Below are 17,411 nucleotides of genomic sequence, written 5' to 3'. Positions count from 1 at the left end.
ATAGCCAAGTAAAGTTCCTATCACCACACATGACCTTACCAACGTGAAGACACATTATTCATTTAATAATTATCCTGATCAATGACCAAATCTAGAAACTGTGGGGACTAAAGTAAATTAACATTTTCCTCCCACCTTATAAGTTCTTTTAGTTGGGCTAATAGTCAAGTTAACAGACAGATTAACAGGAGAAACATCAATTCTTAATATATGCTCATGGCAAATTCACATATGCATGAAAATTCCAAAGGCAGTGAGGCAACATTTAATATATATGGCATTTTAGACAAAGGAGAAAAGAGGCAGGGAATAGGGGTCCTAAATTTCAGAAGTGAGAATGAGCAATTTACAGGGAGATGAGGAAAAGTGGCTGGTTTGGCTCAGCGGATAGAGCGTCTGCCTGTGGACTAAAGGGTCCCAGGTTAGATTCCAGGCAAGGACACATGGCGGGGTTTCAGGCTTGATCCCCAGTAGGGGGTGTGCAGGAGGCAGCCAATCAATGATTTTCAACATTGATGGTTCTATCTCTCTCTCCATCTCCCTTCCTCTCTAAAATCAATAAAATATATATTTAAAAAGTGGAACATACATGGAAGCCAGTGATTTTCAACATTGATGTTTCTATCTCTTTCTCCCTCTCCCTTCCTGTCTAAAATCAATAAAATATATATTTTAAAAAGTGGAACATAGATGGCAGCCAAATTCTTGCTAGGCAACTCAGAAACAACGAGACATAGGGATATCTAGGTCACAGGCCCCTGCGTAAAGCCCTCTTATAATTCAAATTAGGCTAAGGGAACATCCTAGTTTTTCTAACAGACTCTCTTGGGCAGGAAAGGAGGGTGGTAGTCAAAGGTCCTTTGAGTGATTATTTTTTTACAATGAGTCTTTTGTTTCTTAATAAACAGCTTAAAAGCAATATCCCAAAAGGCAAAACTTGTTCCCCTTTAAAACATTAAAACCTCATTAAGGTGATCTAGTCCAACAGTAAGCAGCTGCTAGTTATGTAAATTGGTGGAGAAATTTTCCTTCAGTTTCTTTCTTCCTTGTCCTCCCAACACAAGTCCAAATGCTCCTCTCAGCCACCGATTTACCTTACAATGTCTACGTAGGTGTTAGGTCGAGAGTTAGCAGCAAAGGGGGGCTGACTGTTCTGTTTTAGAATAGGACTCTTGAAGAACAAACCTGTGATGGAGAAGAACAACAAAAACACAGATGAAGATATTGCTATTTCCAGATAAGGAGCTACCCAAATGTATATCAGTAATGATAAAGTTGCATTTCTACGTAACCTGATAAGCACTTCATGTACATTATCTCATTAGCCGCCTGAAGTTACATGATTTGTTCAAAGAGGAGAACTAACAAGTGACAGGGGTGGGAGCTCAAATTTTTCTGACTTATGTTTTCCCTCCCTGTGCCCAAAGTGATCTTAGGAACTGTGTTGAGAGCCTCTTGTGTATATGAGAGAAAGGGAGGTGTCGAAGAAATACGGCACCGGACATAGTTAAACAGGAAAGGAAGACTTTATTCAAGACAATTGCAATGGGAGACACACACACACACACACACACACACACACACGGGGGTCGGGGGGGGGGGGGGTCGGAGAGAGAATTTAACTCTACTGACATAAAAAAGCAAGCGGTTCTTAAGCCCTGAGATGAGCTATAGGGAAAGTACTGGAGGGCGTTGGGAGCAGGAGAAGGAGTTGGTCAATGTGTTCAGGCCATCTGTGTTGCGAAACAGCATTCCTAGAAGTTAGGCTTCGCCCCTCCCAGACGGCCTGGGATATAGCAGCCCTATCTTCCTGGACGGTTTCCCTGTCCTTGGAGAAACATTCCTGGGTGGTAAAACTGGTGAGAAGCTGGGAGATCTACATCTCAAGGGCAGAGGGAGAGTTTTCCAGAGTAAGGGCTGTAAGGAAAGGGTGAGCAGGGACCTAGAGCCAGGAAGAAACCTGTCTAAAGTTTTGTCAGGCTGAGGGGAACTTGAAGGCTGTCTGGGTCAGAGGAGCTTTCCTTGCTCTCCAGGAACCAGGTCTCAGAAGTTCCCAACTGTTCATCTCTTAACAGGTGGCTGCTTTGTCAGGGGACGTACAGACTAGCTGGTGGAGGGACTCGAATTTAAATGCGCATCCAGGTGGCGATGATTCCCTCTGCACCCTGGTTCCATGAAGCTCCTTAGGGTGAGTCCTTGCAGTTTTCTGGCTCTTTCTCCATCCTGGAGAGCAGAGCACTCACCTAAGTGACATGCCCACGACCAAATCCAAGAGACGTTTTCAGCTCAGAGATGATTCCATACAACTTCACAAGCGGGTTGAAGGGGGAGGAGGGAAGGGACTCTTGTAGCCCAAAGATAGAACCCAGGGACAAGGGCACCCCTAGTAGAAATTACCATCATAATAAGCTGAACGGGTAAGTAAGGAAAATGGAAATCTTTTTGGCTGGCATTTCAGCTTGCCTAAGGGACCATGCTTTTCTCAGAGGGGAGGTGACCTGACCTTAAAATCCAGGCCTCGGGAAGTAGGAGATGAAGGCATTTTATTTCCCCCTTTAAGGCTTTGATGTTTTTCACATAAAAATGTAAAAGATCCAGTTCCTTCCCCTGAAGCTTCTTAGCAAAGTAGCCGGTTTTTAGAAAAGACAAAGGCCTGGGGGTGGGTGGTGTCTGAAGAGCAGTGCCCTGAGGCCTCTCTTTCCCCTTCTCAGAGCATGAGGATTTTTAAAAACGTTCCTTCCCCAAAACACCCCACCCCCTTCTTCCCCCACCGATCTCTTCTTTATTCTCCAAAGTACAAACAGACGGTTACCCCTCAGGCCCTGCTACCCATCTTCTCTGAATCCCAATGCCTCCAGATACCAAGCTTCTCTCCTTTTGGTCGGCAGCTGTTCCCCCTGCCTGGTGTGCGGAGGGAGCTTCTTTGGCCACACGGTGGCGCGCGCGAGCCTCCCAAAGCCCAACACATTTCCTCCCCGCCCCGCCTTTCCCCTTCATCCGCGCAGGAGGAGCCGCGCCCCCGACCGTCCCTGGCGGGATAGCGGGGGGGCGCGCCCCCGGAGCCCGGGATGCTGTAGAGCCGCTGCAGCGTCCGGCCGGCGCGGGAGGGGCGACTGGCTGCGGACGGCCCCGGTTCCAGGCTCCTCCTCCCGCCGGTCCAGACCACCCCCAGCCTCCCCCCACCCCATTCCCCCTCGGCTCCACTCTGCGAATCCCCGGCTTCCCCCAGCAGCCGAGGAGCGGCGGCGGGCGCAGCAAAGGCGACTGGAGGAGCGCAGCCTGCCGGCCGCGCCAAGCCCTCGGGCAGCAGCGGCGGCGTCCCGAGAGCAGCCCCGGAGGTGCCGCGGAGTCCGACGCGCCCTTGCAGGACCGGGAGAGGAGAGAAGCCGCGGGCTGCAGCTGGGCAAGGGGGAGGCAGGCGCACGCGTGTGTGTGCCAGAGTGTGGGGGGCGACAGTCTCGAATTAGGGCGGAGGATAGGTCAGGGGAACCGGGGTGGGGCGCCCTCCTCTGCGCCCCCGCCGTCCCGGAGGTTCTACCGCGGCGGCGCCAGCTCCTCGGCGCCCCTCACCATGGACTTGCGCGGAGTTGGGACGCGCCTCGGCAGCCGCGCGCGGGAGGCTGCCCGGCCACGGGGGTGCGCGGGCGCGCGCGCAGGGATGGCGAGGTAGGATGGCCGCCCAGCGCGAACCTTGTGGCCCCAACCCAGCGGCCCCCGGGCGGTGCCGCTGACTCGCCGGAGCGCACAGGGTGTGGGCGGAGGCCGCCCCGCCGCGCCCGCGCCTTTGGGTGTCGCTTTGCCTCTTCCACCCACTCGCACCTGCCACCGCGCGGATACCATGTCGAAGGCGGCCGGAAGCGGAGCGGCGGCGGCGGCGGAAAGTTGTCCCCCAGCCTCTGCTGGCCCATCTGCGGCCGTGGAGGACCTGTCCAAAGTGTCCGACGAGGAGCTGCTGCAGTGGAGCAAGGAGGAGCTGATCCGCAGCTTGCGGCGCGCCGAGGCCGAGAAGGTGAGCGCGATGCTGGACCACAGCAACCTCATCCGCGAGGTGAACCGCCGCCTGCAGCTGCACCTTGGCGAGATCCGCGGGCTCAAGGTGAGCTGAGCACCGGGCTGGGCGGGGCGGGGCGGGGAGGGGAGGCTCCACAGAGTGGGGAGCGGGGCTCCCCGGGAAGGTGGGGCCAGGCTAACTTTCCCTCCCTCCGTCAACAGGTGATCCTCCCCATTCTTCAGGTCAGCACCCCCTGTTCCCCATCCCTGCCCTTTGGAAACTTTTACAAACTTTGGAGGCGTCGAGCTCTTCCCCATTTGGGACGCCCAGCGTCGAGCTCCCTCTTGGGGTCCTCTGTGGCGGGAGGAGCGGGCGCCTGGGATGCTGAGAGGCTGGGAGGAGGTGATGGGTACGCGGAATGCTTCGGTTGCGGTGCTGGGTTACATACCTGCAGGGAAAAGGCAAGCGAGGGAGCTAGCCTAGGGCATCTTCGCCCTTGGGGATCGGGCATACGAAAAGGCTGCTCCAGCGCACGACTACCCTGGCGGGCGGAGGGTGAGGACGAGGTGCCAATGCCGGGGCGAGGGGCTGGCGGGGCGTTCTGGGAGAAGCTGCGGGCGCCACCCTCGGAGCTGGCCTGTATCACCCGGTGCAGAAGAGCTTAAGCTCTGCCTTCACGCTCTCTACCTGTTCCCGTGCCTGCCTTCTCCCTGAATTCGGATGGCGTCATCTGCGTTTGTCAGGCCCCCAGGAAGCGCCCCCTGTCGTCCCCCCGCCCCGTTTTATTTTAATTTAACCTTCCGTGGTGGGAGCAGCAAAAGGACTCAGTATGGGAGGCGCAGGGTTTTGAAAGGTTACCCCAAGTGTCAGGGATGCTTGCTTTTTGAGCCCGCCCTCCCCGCTTTGCTACTAGGAAAAAGGAAACACAACACCCGTCCTCCCCAACTTTCTTTTCTCCTTGGAGAGCTCTGCATGTGCCGGCGCTGTGCCTGCCGGCGGCTGGCTGCCGCTCACCGTGGCCAGGAACCGCCCTGCGGGCGTGCACAAGGAACGAGTTTCCTCCCTGACTGCCTGTGCTGGTGCCTCCTGGTATTCCTTCCTCTCATTGTTCTGCTTTTGTTTATAGGAAGCCAGACACAAACGCAATCACTGCAGGGACCTTAGGGAGCAAATTCCCGCAGGCACATGCTGTTCTTGTCCCCTTTCCACTCCCACCCACTTCTCAGGCTGTAGACACTTTCTTCACTGCCTCAGCGCTCCAGCTCTGGGTTTCCTGGGCTCAGAGGAGTGAGAGGAGCAGAATGCAGATGCTCACCTGCGTGCTGGACCCAGCCTAGGTGGAGCTGGTCCTTCCCTGAGGCCCCAACTGACTCTCATATAGTCCCTAGAGTGGGTGCCATTAGGAAGATCCCACAGTCAGAAAAATACCAAGGCAGTTTCCTTTGGCTTAATTCATTGCTAATGGAGTATTTATTAAGTACCAGACTCTTGTGAGATTAGACAGGCTAGTGTAGTGGGAGTATCATCTCAGAGGTGGGTTTGTATTTAGAGTCCTCATTTGCCAGGAGGGTGAGTTTGGGTAATTAATTTCTCAGAGCCTCATTTTACTCATCAATAAAATGCAATAATAATAATCATCTCCAGACATCAAAAATACAATTAAACTACAGAACAACCATCATGCAGAACTATTTGAAATCTAGCTGAATGGCAGTCCTACAACTAAGGATTTTAAGAAGAAGCTACATTGACACTAGTAGGAGGGGTGGAGACCAAACAGGCTGGTCCCACACTCAGGTGTGGCAGATAAAGCTCAGCCTCAGAAGTACCCAGAGTAGCGAGGGGTCCCAGCCCCACACCAGAACGTCCCAGCCCAGATTTCCAGGGCTGGGAAGAGAGATCCACGTAACTTCTGGCTGTAAAATGCAGCAGGGATTTTGGCCGAGTGAGAAGGAGGGCTGCTGGAGTCCCAGGCAGTTTCTCTTAAAGGATCTGAACATGGATTTACTTGGATGCCCTCCCTTTGAGTTCCAGCACTGGGGAAGCAGCTGGAAAGGCACCAGGGACATACAGGGAGTAACTATATTATCTGGCATTAGGGCGAGAGCTGGAGGGACAGCTTTCTCCCAGATACAAGTTCTGGCAGAAGCCATTGTGCCTTTTCTGAGCCCTTCCCCCACAGACCTGGCAGCCAGGTGTCAAATCAGAGTCTCCATCAACCTGACTCTCACTGTTTGTCCTACCCTGGTGATTTCCTGAGACCCTGCCCCACCAACTTTTGGGCCCACACAAGCTGTTTCCAGTGGTTTTTCCATGTGAATTGCCTGTTTTGGCTCATGCTTCTGACTTTCCTAAAATTTCTCAAATAAGCAGCATCTGGTCTTGGCATACCCTGTACTGCCCTCTAAGTATCCCCAGGGCCAGCACAAGTGGCAGCCAGCCTTGGTTTGCAGCTTGGCCTCACCTGGGCACCTCCAAACCCAGAAAAGTGGCAGGCTTCTGCAGTCACTTTGTAGCTAATACCAGAGGGCCCCAGGTAGAACACAGGTGGTGCTACTCTTGGCCTGCACCTTGTGGGAGGCCCCAGTGCCAGTGAACCTGGTGGACAGCTTCAGACCACATCCAAGCACCACCCAACCACCTCCACAAGTGACACACTCAAGTGTTGAACTCTGTGGGCACCAGAACCCCTCAAATAATTCCTGCTCCTTGGGTTGGGCCACTGCATTGCTGGTCCTCCATGGTGGTTGCAGCAAATCCTTGCAGCTGATAGGCCTGGGGGTAAATCCCTCCCATTGATGTGCCGACAGTAATCAAGGCTCAACTACAACAGGAGGGTGTACCAGTACACAGCCCACAAGGGGGAAGCACACCTGGAGTGCCCAGCTTAGGTGAACGGGGAGGCTGTGCCACTGGACCATATAGGATACCTATTACATTAGGCCACTCTACCAAGCCTGGGAGATATAGCAGCTCTATGTAACACATAGACACAAACACAGGGAGGCTGCCAAAATAAGGAGACAAAGAAATGTCCCAAATGAAAGAACAGAACAAAACTCCAGAAAGAGAACTAAACAAGATGGAGATAAATAATCTACTAGATGCAGAGTTCAAAACACTAGTTGAAAGGATGCTCAATGAACTTAGGGGAAGAGTAGATGAACTTAGTGAAAACTTTATCAGTATAAAATAATACATGGAAACCATAAGAAAGAGCCAGTCAGGAATGAAGGATACACTAACTGAAGTGAAGAATAATTTACAGGGAATCAACAGTAGAGTAGATGAAGCCAAGAATCAAAACAACAATTTGGAATATTAGAAAGCAAAAAACACCCAATCAGAAGAGCAAAAAGGAAAAAGAATTTAAAAAAATGAGGATAGTATAAAGAGCCTCTGGGACAACTTCAAGCATTCTAATATTTGCTTCATGGGGGTGCCGGAAGGAGAAGAGAGAGAGCAAGAAATTGAAAACCTATTTAAAAAAATAGTGACAGTAAACGTCCGTAATCTGGTGAAGGAAATAGACATTCAAATCCAGGAAGCACAGAGAATCCCAAACAAGATGAACCCAAAGAGGCTCACCCCAAGATACATCATAATTAAAATGCAAAAGATTAAACACAGAGAATCTTAAAAGCAGCAAAAGAAAAGTAGTTAGTTACCTACAAGGGAGCTCCCATAAGACTGTCAGCTGACTTCTCAACTGAAACTTTGCAGGCCAGAAAGGTTTGGCAAGAAATATTCAAAGTTTTTGAAAACAAGGACCTATACAATGTTGCACTCTTGTATCTATGTTTCTCTCCTGCTCCCTTCTCTCTCTAAAAATAAGCCTGCCTGGCTGGCATGGCTCAATGTTTGAGCATTGACCTATGAACCAGGAGGTCATGCTTCAATTCCTGGTCAGGGAACATGCCATTGTTTCTGGCTCAAACCCCAGTGTTTAGTGTGCAGCAGGCGGCTGACCAATGATTTTCATCATTGGTCTCTCTCTCTCTCTCTCTCTCTCTCTGCATTACTTTCATATATATATTAAAAGTCAATAAACTATTCTTATAATTAAAAAAGAGCAATGACCTATAACCAAGATTACTCTACCCAGCAAAGCTATCAGTGAGAATCGAAGGGCATATAAAGAGCTTCCCAGACAAGAAAAAGCTAAAAGAGTTCATCACCATCAAACCAGTATTACATAAAATGTCAGTTAAGGGGTTTTCTTTAAGAAGAAGAAGAAGATAAGGAAAAAGATTTAAAAAATATGAACATCAAAATGGCAGTAAATACATATCTATCAACAATTGAATCTAAAAAATAAAAATAAAAAAACAAGCAGAACAGAACAGACTCATAGATAGAATGAACATTTTGACAGTTGCCAGAAGGGAGGGGGGTTGAGGCAATGGGTGAAAACGGTGAGGAGATTAAGAAGTACAAATTGGTAGTAACAGAATAGTCATGGGGATATAAAGTACAGCATAGGGAATATAGTCCATAATCTAATCACTATTTATGGTGTCAAATGGCTATGAGATTTATTGGGATGGTCACTTAGTTATATAATGTCTAATCACTGGGGGTACACCTGAAAATAATATTATATTGTTGTCAACTGGTGATTGAAAAATAAAAATTATTTAAAAAAATAACGGGTTGTGTCAATAAGTTATGATAAAGTAGGGGAAGATTTAACCATGGACGTGACTACAAAAAATGGTAGTTATTCTCACCAGGAGAGGACACATCTCCGGGATCTCAGTTTCTTAGGCAAAGTTGAAAAAGAAAAAGTATGGTTGATAACCCTCCAATTTAATCTTCTTCCAGGGTTTAAACTATAATGTAACTTGGAACCCTCCAATTTAATCTCCCAGGGTTTGAACTATAATGTGACTTGGAAGAATTTTAAATTTATTAGTCAATTAATAATATGGCACATTGACATAATAGCTCAGAAATACTTGAAAGTTCTTTTAATATGTGTAGATTGATTGTGTATGTGTGATCACTGTGTGAGTGGTGGTGGTGGTGGTGGGGGAGGGGGGGCTGGTTTTTATTCCTCTAGCCTCATTCAGAAAAATACTTATTAGGCCAGTTAAAAGTGGTCACACCCCAAGTAGGGAGGTCTCCTGGTGGCCTCGCTTTGTGACCTGGCATTAAAAAACTTCCCAGCCCACCTCCTTATCAAGTTAAAAAATGATGGGGTTTGATTACTTTCTGACATAGCCTCTATTCCTTCCCATCATCCCTGAACAGCTGCAAGGTGGTATCTGCAAGACCTCTAACCCACCTCTCAAGAGTCTATTTTAGACCCTGCTGAGAGGCCAGTCATCTCCCTTCTCTTCATCATCTTGTCCAGGGAAGCTGGACACCAAAGTGATCTATTAATGTGGTTGGCTGAATAATTCTGGAAGGAGGAGTTTGTTTGTTTTTTGCCTTTGATATTTGGGATTCCCACGTGAGGACTAAATTTAGGGTAATTAAGGCCATAACACTTTTTCTTTTTTATGCCCTTTGTGAGCTGTCTTTGAAATTGGATCTATATATTTTCAAGGCTGCTCAATGTACTGCAGCAGTAGACATAGGGAGATGGGAGCATCAGTTCTCTTTCTTTGAGGGGCCTGTGACTCTGTCCAGTCACTGGCTGACTTGTTTGTATTTAAACATTTAGGAGGCAGTGCAGTATGGGGCAGTGGAAAGACAAAGGATTTGGAGTCTGCGATCTGGGTAGCTTGGGCAAACTGTTAACCTCTTCGAGCCTCAATATTCTCATCTGCTAATTGGGGATACTGATACATAGGTGAGGACATGCCAGTGAGGTTAAATAGCTTTCTCAAGGTCATATGTTCAACATAGGCTGACTTTCTTTTCTTTGGCTGATTGACATTCTCTGGTTAGAATATGTGCTCCTGGAACGGGTGGAGGAAAGAGATTAGGGTTCTGATGTCATAAGGAACTGGGTTTCTGAGAAGCACATTTGTTCATTGCTGACCATGTACCAACACTCAAGCTGCTATGACCTGGCATTTTAGGAAGTGGGGTTTGTTTGGGGGAACTGATCTTGGCAACACATTAATTTCCCCCCTTATTCCCCAAAACACTGATTTCCCATCCTGCAATGATGAAAAATAGCAAAACGATTCTCCTTTAACCACAGAAACATTACTTAAGAGTCTTATGAATAAAATTTTGGGTTGTGTGCTATGAGATGGTTTAATCTTTTAAAAGTCCATTTTAAACAGAATTTTAAAAGTCCATCTTAAATGTCCATTTTAAATGTCTGGTGGCATGTGGCAATGTTACAAGGACACTTCGTGTTTTGAAAAAGAAAGCCCAGGTCTTAATGTGGCAGATTTGAAGAAGCTGGCTCACAAGGTTGTTATCAAGCTGGTTGCTTAACTGTCCCTCAGAAGGCAAAGGAAATAGCTCAACATTGAAGAGTAAGTACTATTCTCAGGAAAACTAATAATAGGAAGAAGGAGCTGTGCTGGAGGAAAGTGAATGGGCCAATACCCATCCTTTTCTCCCCCGCCTGGAACTCGGAGAAGTATTTGTTTCACTCCATTTGGAAAGGGCATTAACGCCTTGAAGCCTGCAGTGGTACAAGTCCTGTTTACTTCCAGTTCTGGAGAAATCAGAATAGTTGTAGGATAGTCAGAGGGAAGTATTTTCAGATGGAAATTTAGTTACAGGAAGAAGAACATGACTTGAACTTTCTATGAAATGCCAGGATTGAACTAAATGTGGAATAATTTTTGAAGCTTAGAAAGGTTAATTTTGTTTAGTATTATTTTCTCAGAATGTCCACAGCTTCTGATTTCCCTTAAAGCATCAATGTCAAGGGATAATTTATTCTGTTACTACTGTAGACTCCACATGGCAGTAGCTAGAGCTGTATCCTATTTAAACACAGGCCTAGGGCTTTAAGGGGTTGGTTAGTCCATAAACATGTTAAGTGTTCACTCTATGCAAAGCACCCTGCCAGATGTGTCAAATATGCAAATAAGGACATAGGGATGAACTCTGGCCTCCAAAAGCTAAAATATCTACGTTAAAAAAAAAAAAAAAAGCTGCCCAGTGAGTCCTCTAGCTAGTGTATCTTATAGGCAGTAAGCAGAGAGTGGGAAAATTCTTTCATTCATTCATTCCTGGTGCTGCTATACTCCAGGTGTCGTTCTAGGGTTGGGGGAGTCTTCTTAGAAGAATTTCTCCTTTTATAAGTTCATATAAGGGAGAGGATCATATTTTCTACTTGGAAAACTAGACAAAATCAGGGTTCAGAATGAGCAGACCTAGAGGAAGTTAAAGGTGGCCAAGGGTTCATTCATTTTCCCTGGCAAAGGGGAGGTGATGTGCAGGGTTATAAAAGGGTTCATATGCAGGAGAGACATAACCTGCCGGGAGTGTTTTTGGAGATCAGTCTGGCCAAAGACAGCTTGGACTGGAGCAGGTGTGGGAATGGGGAAGACCAAGGGGCAGAGGCAGACCAAGACAGAGGCCAGGTGAGAAGCTTTTGGGAATTCCAGAAAGTGGCATTGAGAAGCAAAGGAATGGATGGGTGTTAGAGACAAGGAAACGGGTGACGGTAATGCCAAGAGTTGGCAGTGGAGTTGAACACTAAGCTGCACAGATCCTCCTCTTCCTCAGGCCTTGAACATCATCTTTGGAGGTACAGGGCGTGGTTGACAGATGTTTTCTAGTTTATTTTTTAAGTCAGTAGCAGGAAAAGTGTTGGAATCAGTCTGAATGTAAGAGAATTAAGGCCCCACTCTGAGTACCTCTAGTTCTGGATTACATGACAGAGTCACAAGGCCAAAAGTTTTCAGGCTTTGTAAAGCAGGGGAAGTCTTAGGTAGCCACCCCTGTCGCACCCCCACTAAACCATGGTGCTTTAAGAAACTGTTACCCCTTTTATACTATTTGTGTGAATGGAGCATAAATGGGGACTTCTCAATTAATATTTAAATTCCTGGGTTTCAGGTATCTACAGTGGGGTGCAGTGTTCTGGATGCACAGAGGTGAACAGAATAGATGGTGCGAGGGGGCAGGGGGAGGTCTCCACTCTCATGACCAGTTCAATGAGGATGAAGACATGACTAATAGCCACACTCAACCATATATGATTACAAATTGTAGTAAGTGCAACAGAGGCAAAGTCTAAGGGATAATGGTAGAGCTTAGGGCAGGGGTGGGCAAACTTTTTGACTGGAGGGCCACAATGGGTTCTTAAACTGGACCGGAGGGCCGGAACAAAAGCATAGATGGAGTGTTTGTGTGAACTAATATAAATTCAAAGTAAACATCATTACATAAAAGGGTACAGTCTTTTTTTTCAATAGTTTTATTCATTTCAAATGGGCCGGATCCAGCCCGCGGGCCGTAGTTTGCCCACGGCTGGCTTAGGGGGTAGTGGTCAGGGATAGCTTCTATGGGGAAGTAACAAAGTAAGACCTAAAGGTTGTGTAAAAGCCTGGGGGAAAGCATTCCAATGAAGGAGGGGAAGGGCTTGTCCCTTGAGGTCCAGAAACAGGGCATGTTGGTGGGGCTCAGTGCATGATGGGAAGGGAATGTTCTCACCTTCTCCATTGCTACTATGTGTCAAAGCCACCATCATCTCCCTCTATCTGGACTAGCCTAGTAGCCTCCTAGCTGGTCTCTGGGCTTCCATCTTAGCCTGTCTCCCTCTCTTCTACCTGCTTCCCCCCACCCCCCAGCCAATCTATTGTTCACACAAAACTATGGTGATTCTTTACAAATTGAATCATATCCTGTCATTCCTCTATCCTGTGCTCACCCATTCAGAGTCCTTCCCGTGGCTGACGAGGCCCTGCATTACGTGGCCCTGATACCTCTCAGACCTCTTTCCCACCTTGCCCTCCTTTCTCTCCTCACTGTGGCACACTAGCCTCGCTGCAACGGGAGACACATTTGTCTTAGGGCTTTTATACTTGACATTTTCTTTGCCTGGGATCATCTCTCAAATGTTTGCTCCTTCATTTCACTCAGACCTTTGCTGAAATATTTTCCATCTTTGCAGAGGTTCCTCTCCTCCTCCTCCTCCTCCTCCTCCTCCTCCTCCTCCTCCTCCTCCTCCTCCTCCTCCTCTTCCTCCTCCTCCTTCTCCTCCTCCTCCTTTTTGAAAAAGGTATTCTTTAATCTGTTTTAATTTTCTTCCCAGCACTTTTCTCTACAGGACATTATGTTCTGTATTTGCTTTTTGCTAGTCTTTCCCATTAGAATGAAAGCTGTAGGATGTCAGGGTCTTGCTGCACACCAGCTGGACTGGTATCTGGTCCATAATAGATGCTTACTAAATAGTTGTGAATGAATCAATGACTCACCATTCATGTTGGAGAAGTAGGCAGGCCCAGAGGACTGGGGGCCTCATGAGACTTGAAAGATTTTGCACTTTATCCTAAGGGCAGTGAGAAGCTATTAAGGGTTTTAAGCATAGGAGGGATGAGATGAGATGCATTTTGGAGTTAGATTTCAGAAGACTCATTTAGCTCAGAAGTGGAAGGCAAGGGAGAAGGAGGCACCGGCACAACGACAGGTTCTTCTGAAGAACAACAGGATGGGTGGCCGTGGCATTTGCCAAGAGGTGCGATTTGGGGAGGGCAGTTTGAACATGAGCTCAGCATTGCTGTGTTTCATGTGTGGTGCCTGGGAGATGTGTAGGGGATGTGGCCAGTGGCGGGTTGGATGTGCAGGACTGAAGAGCCACCAGAGGGCAATTGTGCTGTTCCCTCTGGCGGGGAATTGGGGCTGGGAATCACATGTCATGGGCTGAAAGCCTAGCCAGTGGTTGGCAAACTGTGGCTCGGCAAACCGTGGCTCGCGAGCCACATGCCGCTCTTTGGCCCCTTGAGTGTGGCTCTTCCACAAAATACCGACTTCTGCGCGTGGGCCACGAAGTTTCAATCACGCTGTACGTGCGCGCCCGCACATGGTATTTTGTGGAAGAGCCACACTCAAGGGGCCAAAGAGCCGCATGTGGCTCGCGAGCCGAGGTTTGCCGACCACGGGCTAGGCAGTGCTTGTTTGTGAGATGAAAGGCCTTTTAAGCATTTCACAAGTCGGGAGCAGCCATCTTTTTTCCTTGAAGGTGGGACAGGGAGCAGTTTTTTAAATTTTTTTATTTTATTAATTCCCTGTTAATTCAAAGCTGCTCCCTCAACACTGAATGGATGACCTTGGACAAGACAAACTTTGCGAGATCTAGTGTTTTCTCCTGTAAAAGAACCGTAATAGTCATTGTCCACTAAGTGTTTTGGTGAAAATTAGATGGGATAATACACAGAAAGCATTAGACAGGGAGCACAACCAATACCTATTATTTTTACTTTTATGGAAGCTACCAACCTGACACTTCCTCTCACCTTCTCTCCTCTGGTAACAGGAGGGAGGACTGGCCAGTTCTAGGCTGCCTCTCCTGAGTCTAAGCCCGATGCAGGCTCACGCGCAGGCTCCTGAGTGGTTGTCTCTCTCTTTCCAGGATATCAACCAGAAACTGCAGGAGGACAACCAGGAACTGCGGGACCTCTGCTGCTTCCTGGATGACGACCGGCAGAAAGGCAAGAGGGTGTCCCGGGAGTGGCAGAGACTGGGCCGCTTCACGGCCGGGGTGATGCACAAGGAAGTGGCCTTATACCTGCAGAAGCTGAAGGAGCTGGAGGTGAAGCAGGAGGAGGTGGTGAAGGAGAACATGGAGCTCAAAGAGCTCTGCGTGCTGCTGGACGAGGAGAAGGGCGCGGGCTGCGCGGGCAGCCGCTGCTCCATCGACAGCCAGGCCAGCCTGTGCCAGCTCACCGCCTCCACCGCACCCTACGTGCGGGACGTGGGCGACGGCAGCAGCACCTCCAGCGCAGGCAGCACCGACAGCCCCGACCACCACAAGCAGCACGCGAGCGGCGGCAGCCCCGAGCACCTGCAGAAGCCGCGGGCGGAGGGCAGCCCCGAGCACACCAAGCACAGGAGCACCAGCCCAGAGCACCTACAGAAACCCAGAGCCCCCGGGACCCCAGATCACCCCAAAGCACTCAAAGGACCCAGCCCCGAGCACCACAAACCCCTGTGCAAGGGCAGCCCTGAACAGCAAAGGCACCCGCACCCAGGCAGCAGCCCCGAGACGCTGCCCAAGCATGTGCTGAGCGGGAGCCCCGAACACTTCCAGAAGCACAGAGCCGGGGGCAGCCCCGAGCACGCCAGGCACAGCGGGGGGAGCCCGGAGCACCTGCAGAAACACGCCCTCGGTGGCAGCCTGGAGCACCTCCCCAGGGCCAGGGGCACCAGCCCGGAGCACCTCAAACAGCATTACGCGGGGAGCCCTGACCACAAACATGTGGGCGGCGGAGGTGGCGGAGGAGGCAGCAGGGAGGGCACCCTCCGAAGACAGGCGCAAGAGGAAGTGTCGCCCCATCACCGGAATGTCTACAGTGGCATGAACGGTGGGTCAGTACGTGCTGGGGATTGCTTTGGCCGGGCATCTCTGTACAGAGATCTGGATGATAAAGGGCGGCCCAGCCAGATTAGAAAGTGCAGGCTCTGGCCAGGGGGTGGGTTGGGGGAGGAGCAAATATTTGCCCTAATTCATCTTATGTGCTTCTTCCCTTCGATTGGTTTTAGTTTATACAGTTATGAGTCAAGTAAGCTTGGAGAAAAAGAGGAGGGGTTAGGGGAGGGAGAGGAACAATAATTCCTATGGGCCCCGAGTAGTCGGGGTGAGATTTATGGGAACTGAAGATGAAACCAGACCCAGTCTAAGATTCTTCCATCTTGAACTTGAGCATTTTCCTAGTTGTGTGCAGTCTCCTGCTGGGGCTCACTGGTGAAACAGGTCACCAAAAGGTTTTTTAATCCAATTATAGTAAACTAGAGGTACAGTGCAGGAATTCATGCATGGGTAGGGTCTGGCCCGAATTGGGGCAGGCCCGCCCCTGATTGGGGTAGGGGGGCCGACTGGGGGCAGGGCAATCATGGGGAGGGGCTGTGGGTGGTGGGCCAGCCACCCCGCCCCTGAATGGGTGGGGGGAGCTGATGGGGGCCAGAGGCCTGGGGCAGGGGCCATGGGTGGTTGGCTGGCTGGCCTTGCCCCTGATCGGAGTGGGGGGGACGATGGGGTGGGGGGCGCGGAGCTGACTGGGGAGAGGGGCCGCAGGCCGATTGCAGTAGTGGGGGCCCATGGGGGTAGAACTGGCTGGGAGGAGGAGCCGCAGGCGGTTGGCCGGTGGCCCTGCCCCTGATCAGGGTGGGGGGGGGGGGGCGCTGATTAGGGTGGGGCTGGGCAGGAGGAGGGGCTGCAGGAGGTTGGCCAGCTGGCACCCCCCGCCCCCCCCCCTCGCCCCCCATCGGCCAGCTAGCCACAGTGAGCGTCATAGCCACTGGTCATTAGGCATTCTGGTTGCTGGTATATATATATATATATATATATATATATGATTATTTATTATGAAAACCAATATCATTAAAAAGGAAATATGGTGTCCCTAAACAGGCTTGATGCTGGGTTGCCTGAATGCCTATAAATATGCTTTACTTGACCTTGGAGATTTTTTTTTTGGTTTTGGGGGCCTTCGCATGAATATGTGACTTTACTTTGCATCTAAAATGTATCAACTGATTCCCTTCTCTACTTACTCAAAACCACCCAACCCTCCCAACCAAACTCCCTGAAACGTATTCTAAATAGCACGCTCTTTGACTTTAACATGAGAAATATTTTCCGGTTGTCTAAATGTTCCTTTAAAAAAATGTACAGATGTGTTTGGACACTCCTTTGGTTTCCACAGCATGATATGCACTGCATTTGCTGAGGTGGCTCTAGTCTAAACCCAAGTTTTTAAACTGCTGGAAGAGGTTTAATTTTCTGCATCTTGGTTCTGAAACCACCTTGAACTCGAGAGGGGAAAAAAATAATTTCTTCAAAAAACAAATGAAAAACCCCTTACCATCCTGTTATGTTACTTATGGTTGAGTTGGAACCAAAATGATTGGTTTTATGAACTGTGGGCTCTTTTCATTCAAAATATCTGAGGTTTCTCACTCTATTTGAAAGCTGCTCAGGAGTCAGTGGCAGTCAGCTTTGAGCTGTGGTGGCTTCCAATTTTAGCAGCAACACAATGGGGTAAATTTTCAGTGTTGTACTTGAGGATTTACCTGTTGGATTCCATTTCATCCTAATCCTTTTCTTGTAGTGCTGAAAATTGACTCCTGAAGCTTGGCTTCTAATGCATCCAGTGTTCTCTTAAGCACACGTGGAACTAGAAAGGGTGGGAAAGGTCGGATGGTTGGTGGTTTGTGTTGGGAGATGGAGACGGAGAAGCCAATTCTCCCGTTGTGCAGAGGCCTCCTGGCTGACTGGGGCTTTTAAGTTCACTGCGTGTCTCTCACTCTTTCCAGGAGAGGCAGCGATACTGCCGCGATG

The 17,411-nt window shown here is 49.3% G+C and overlaps 1 protein-coding gene across 5 annotated transcripts in view; it reads left to right on the top strand.

Moving 5' to 3' along the window:
* The first annotated feature begins 3,825 nt into the window (after nucleotides 1–3,825).
* Nucleotides 3,826–17,411, top strand: part of CCDC85A (coiled-coil domain containing 85A) — a 170,036-nt gene continuing 156,450 nt past the window's right edge. For all 5 annotated transcript variants that reach the window (XM_059659774.1, XM_059659773.1, XM_059659771.1 and 2 more), the window contains exons 1-2: nucleotides 3,826–4,096; nucleotides 14,484–15,435. In XM_059659774.1, coding sequence (XP_059515757.1) covers nucleotides 3,839–4,096; nucleotides 14,484–15,435 — 1,210 coding nt within the window. In that variant the 5' untranslated portion in view covers nucleotides 3,826–3,838. The remainder of the gene's footprint in view (nucleotides 4,097–14,483; nucleotides 15,436–17,411) is intronic.

This window comes from Myotis daubentonii, chromosome 12, assembly GCF_963259705.1.
Source record: "Myotis daubentonii chromosome 12, mMyoDau2.1, whole genome shotgun sequence".
Taxonomy (NCBI): domain Eukaryota; kingdom Metazoa; phylum Chordata; class Mammalia; order Chiroptera; family Vespertilionidae; genus Myotis; species Myotis daubentonii.
The sequence above is the reverse complement of the archived record's forward strand: the minus strand, read 5'-3'. Positions and strand labels throughout refer to the sequence as shown.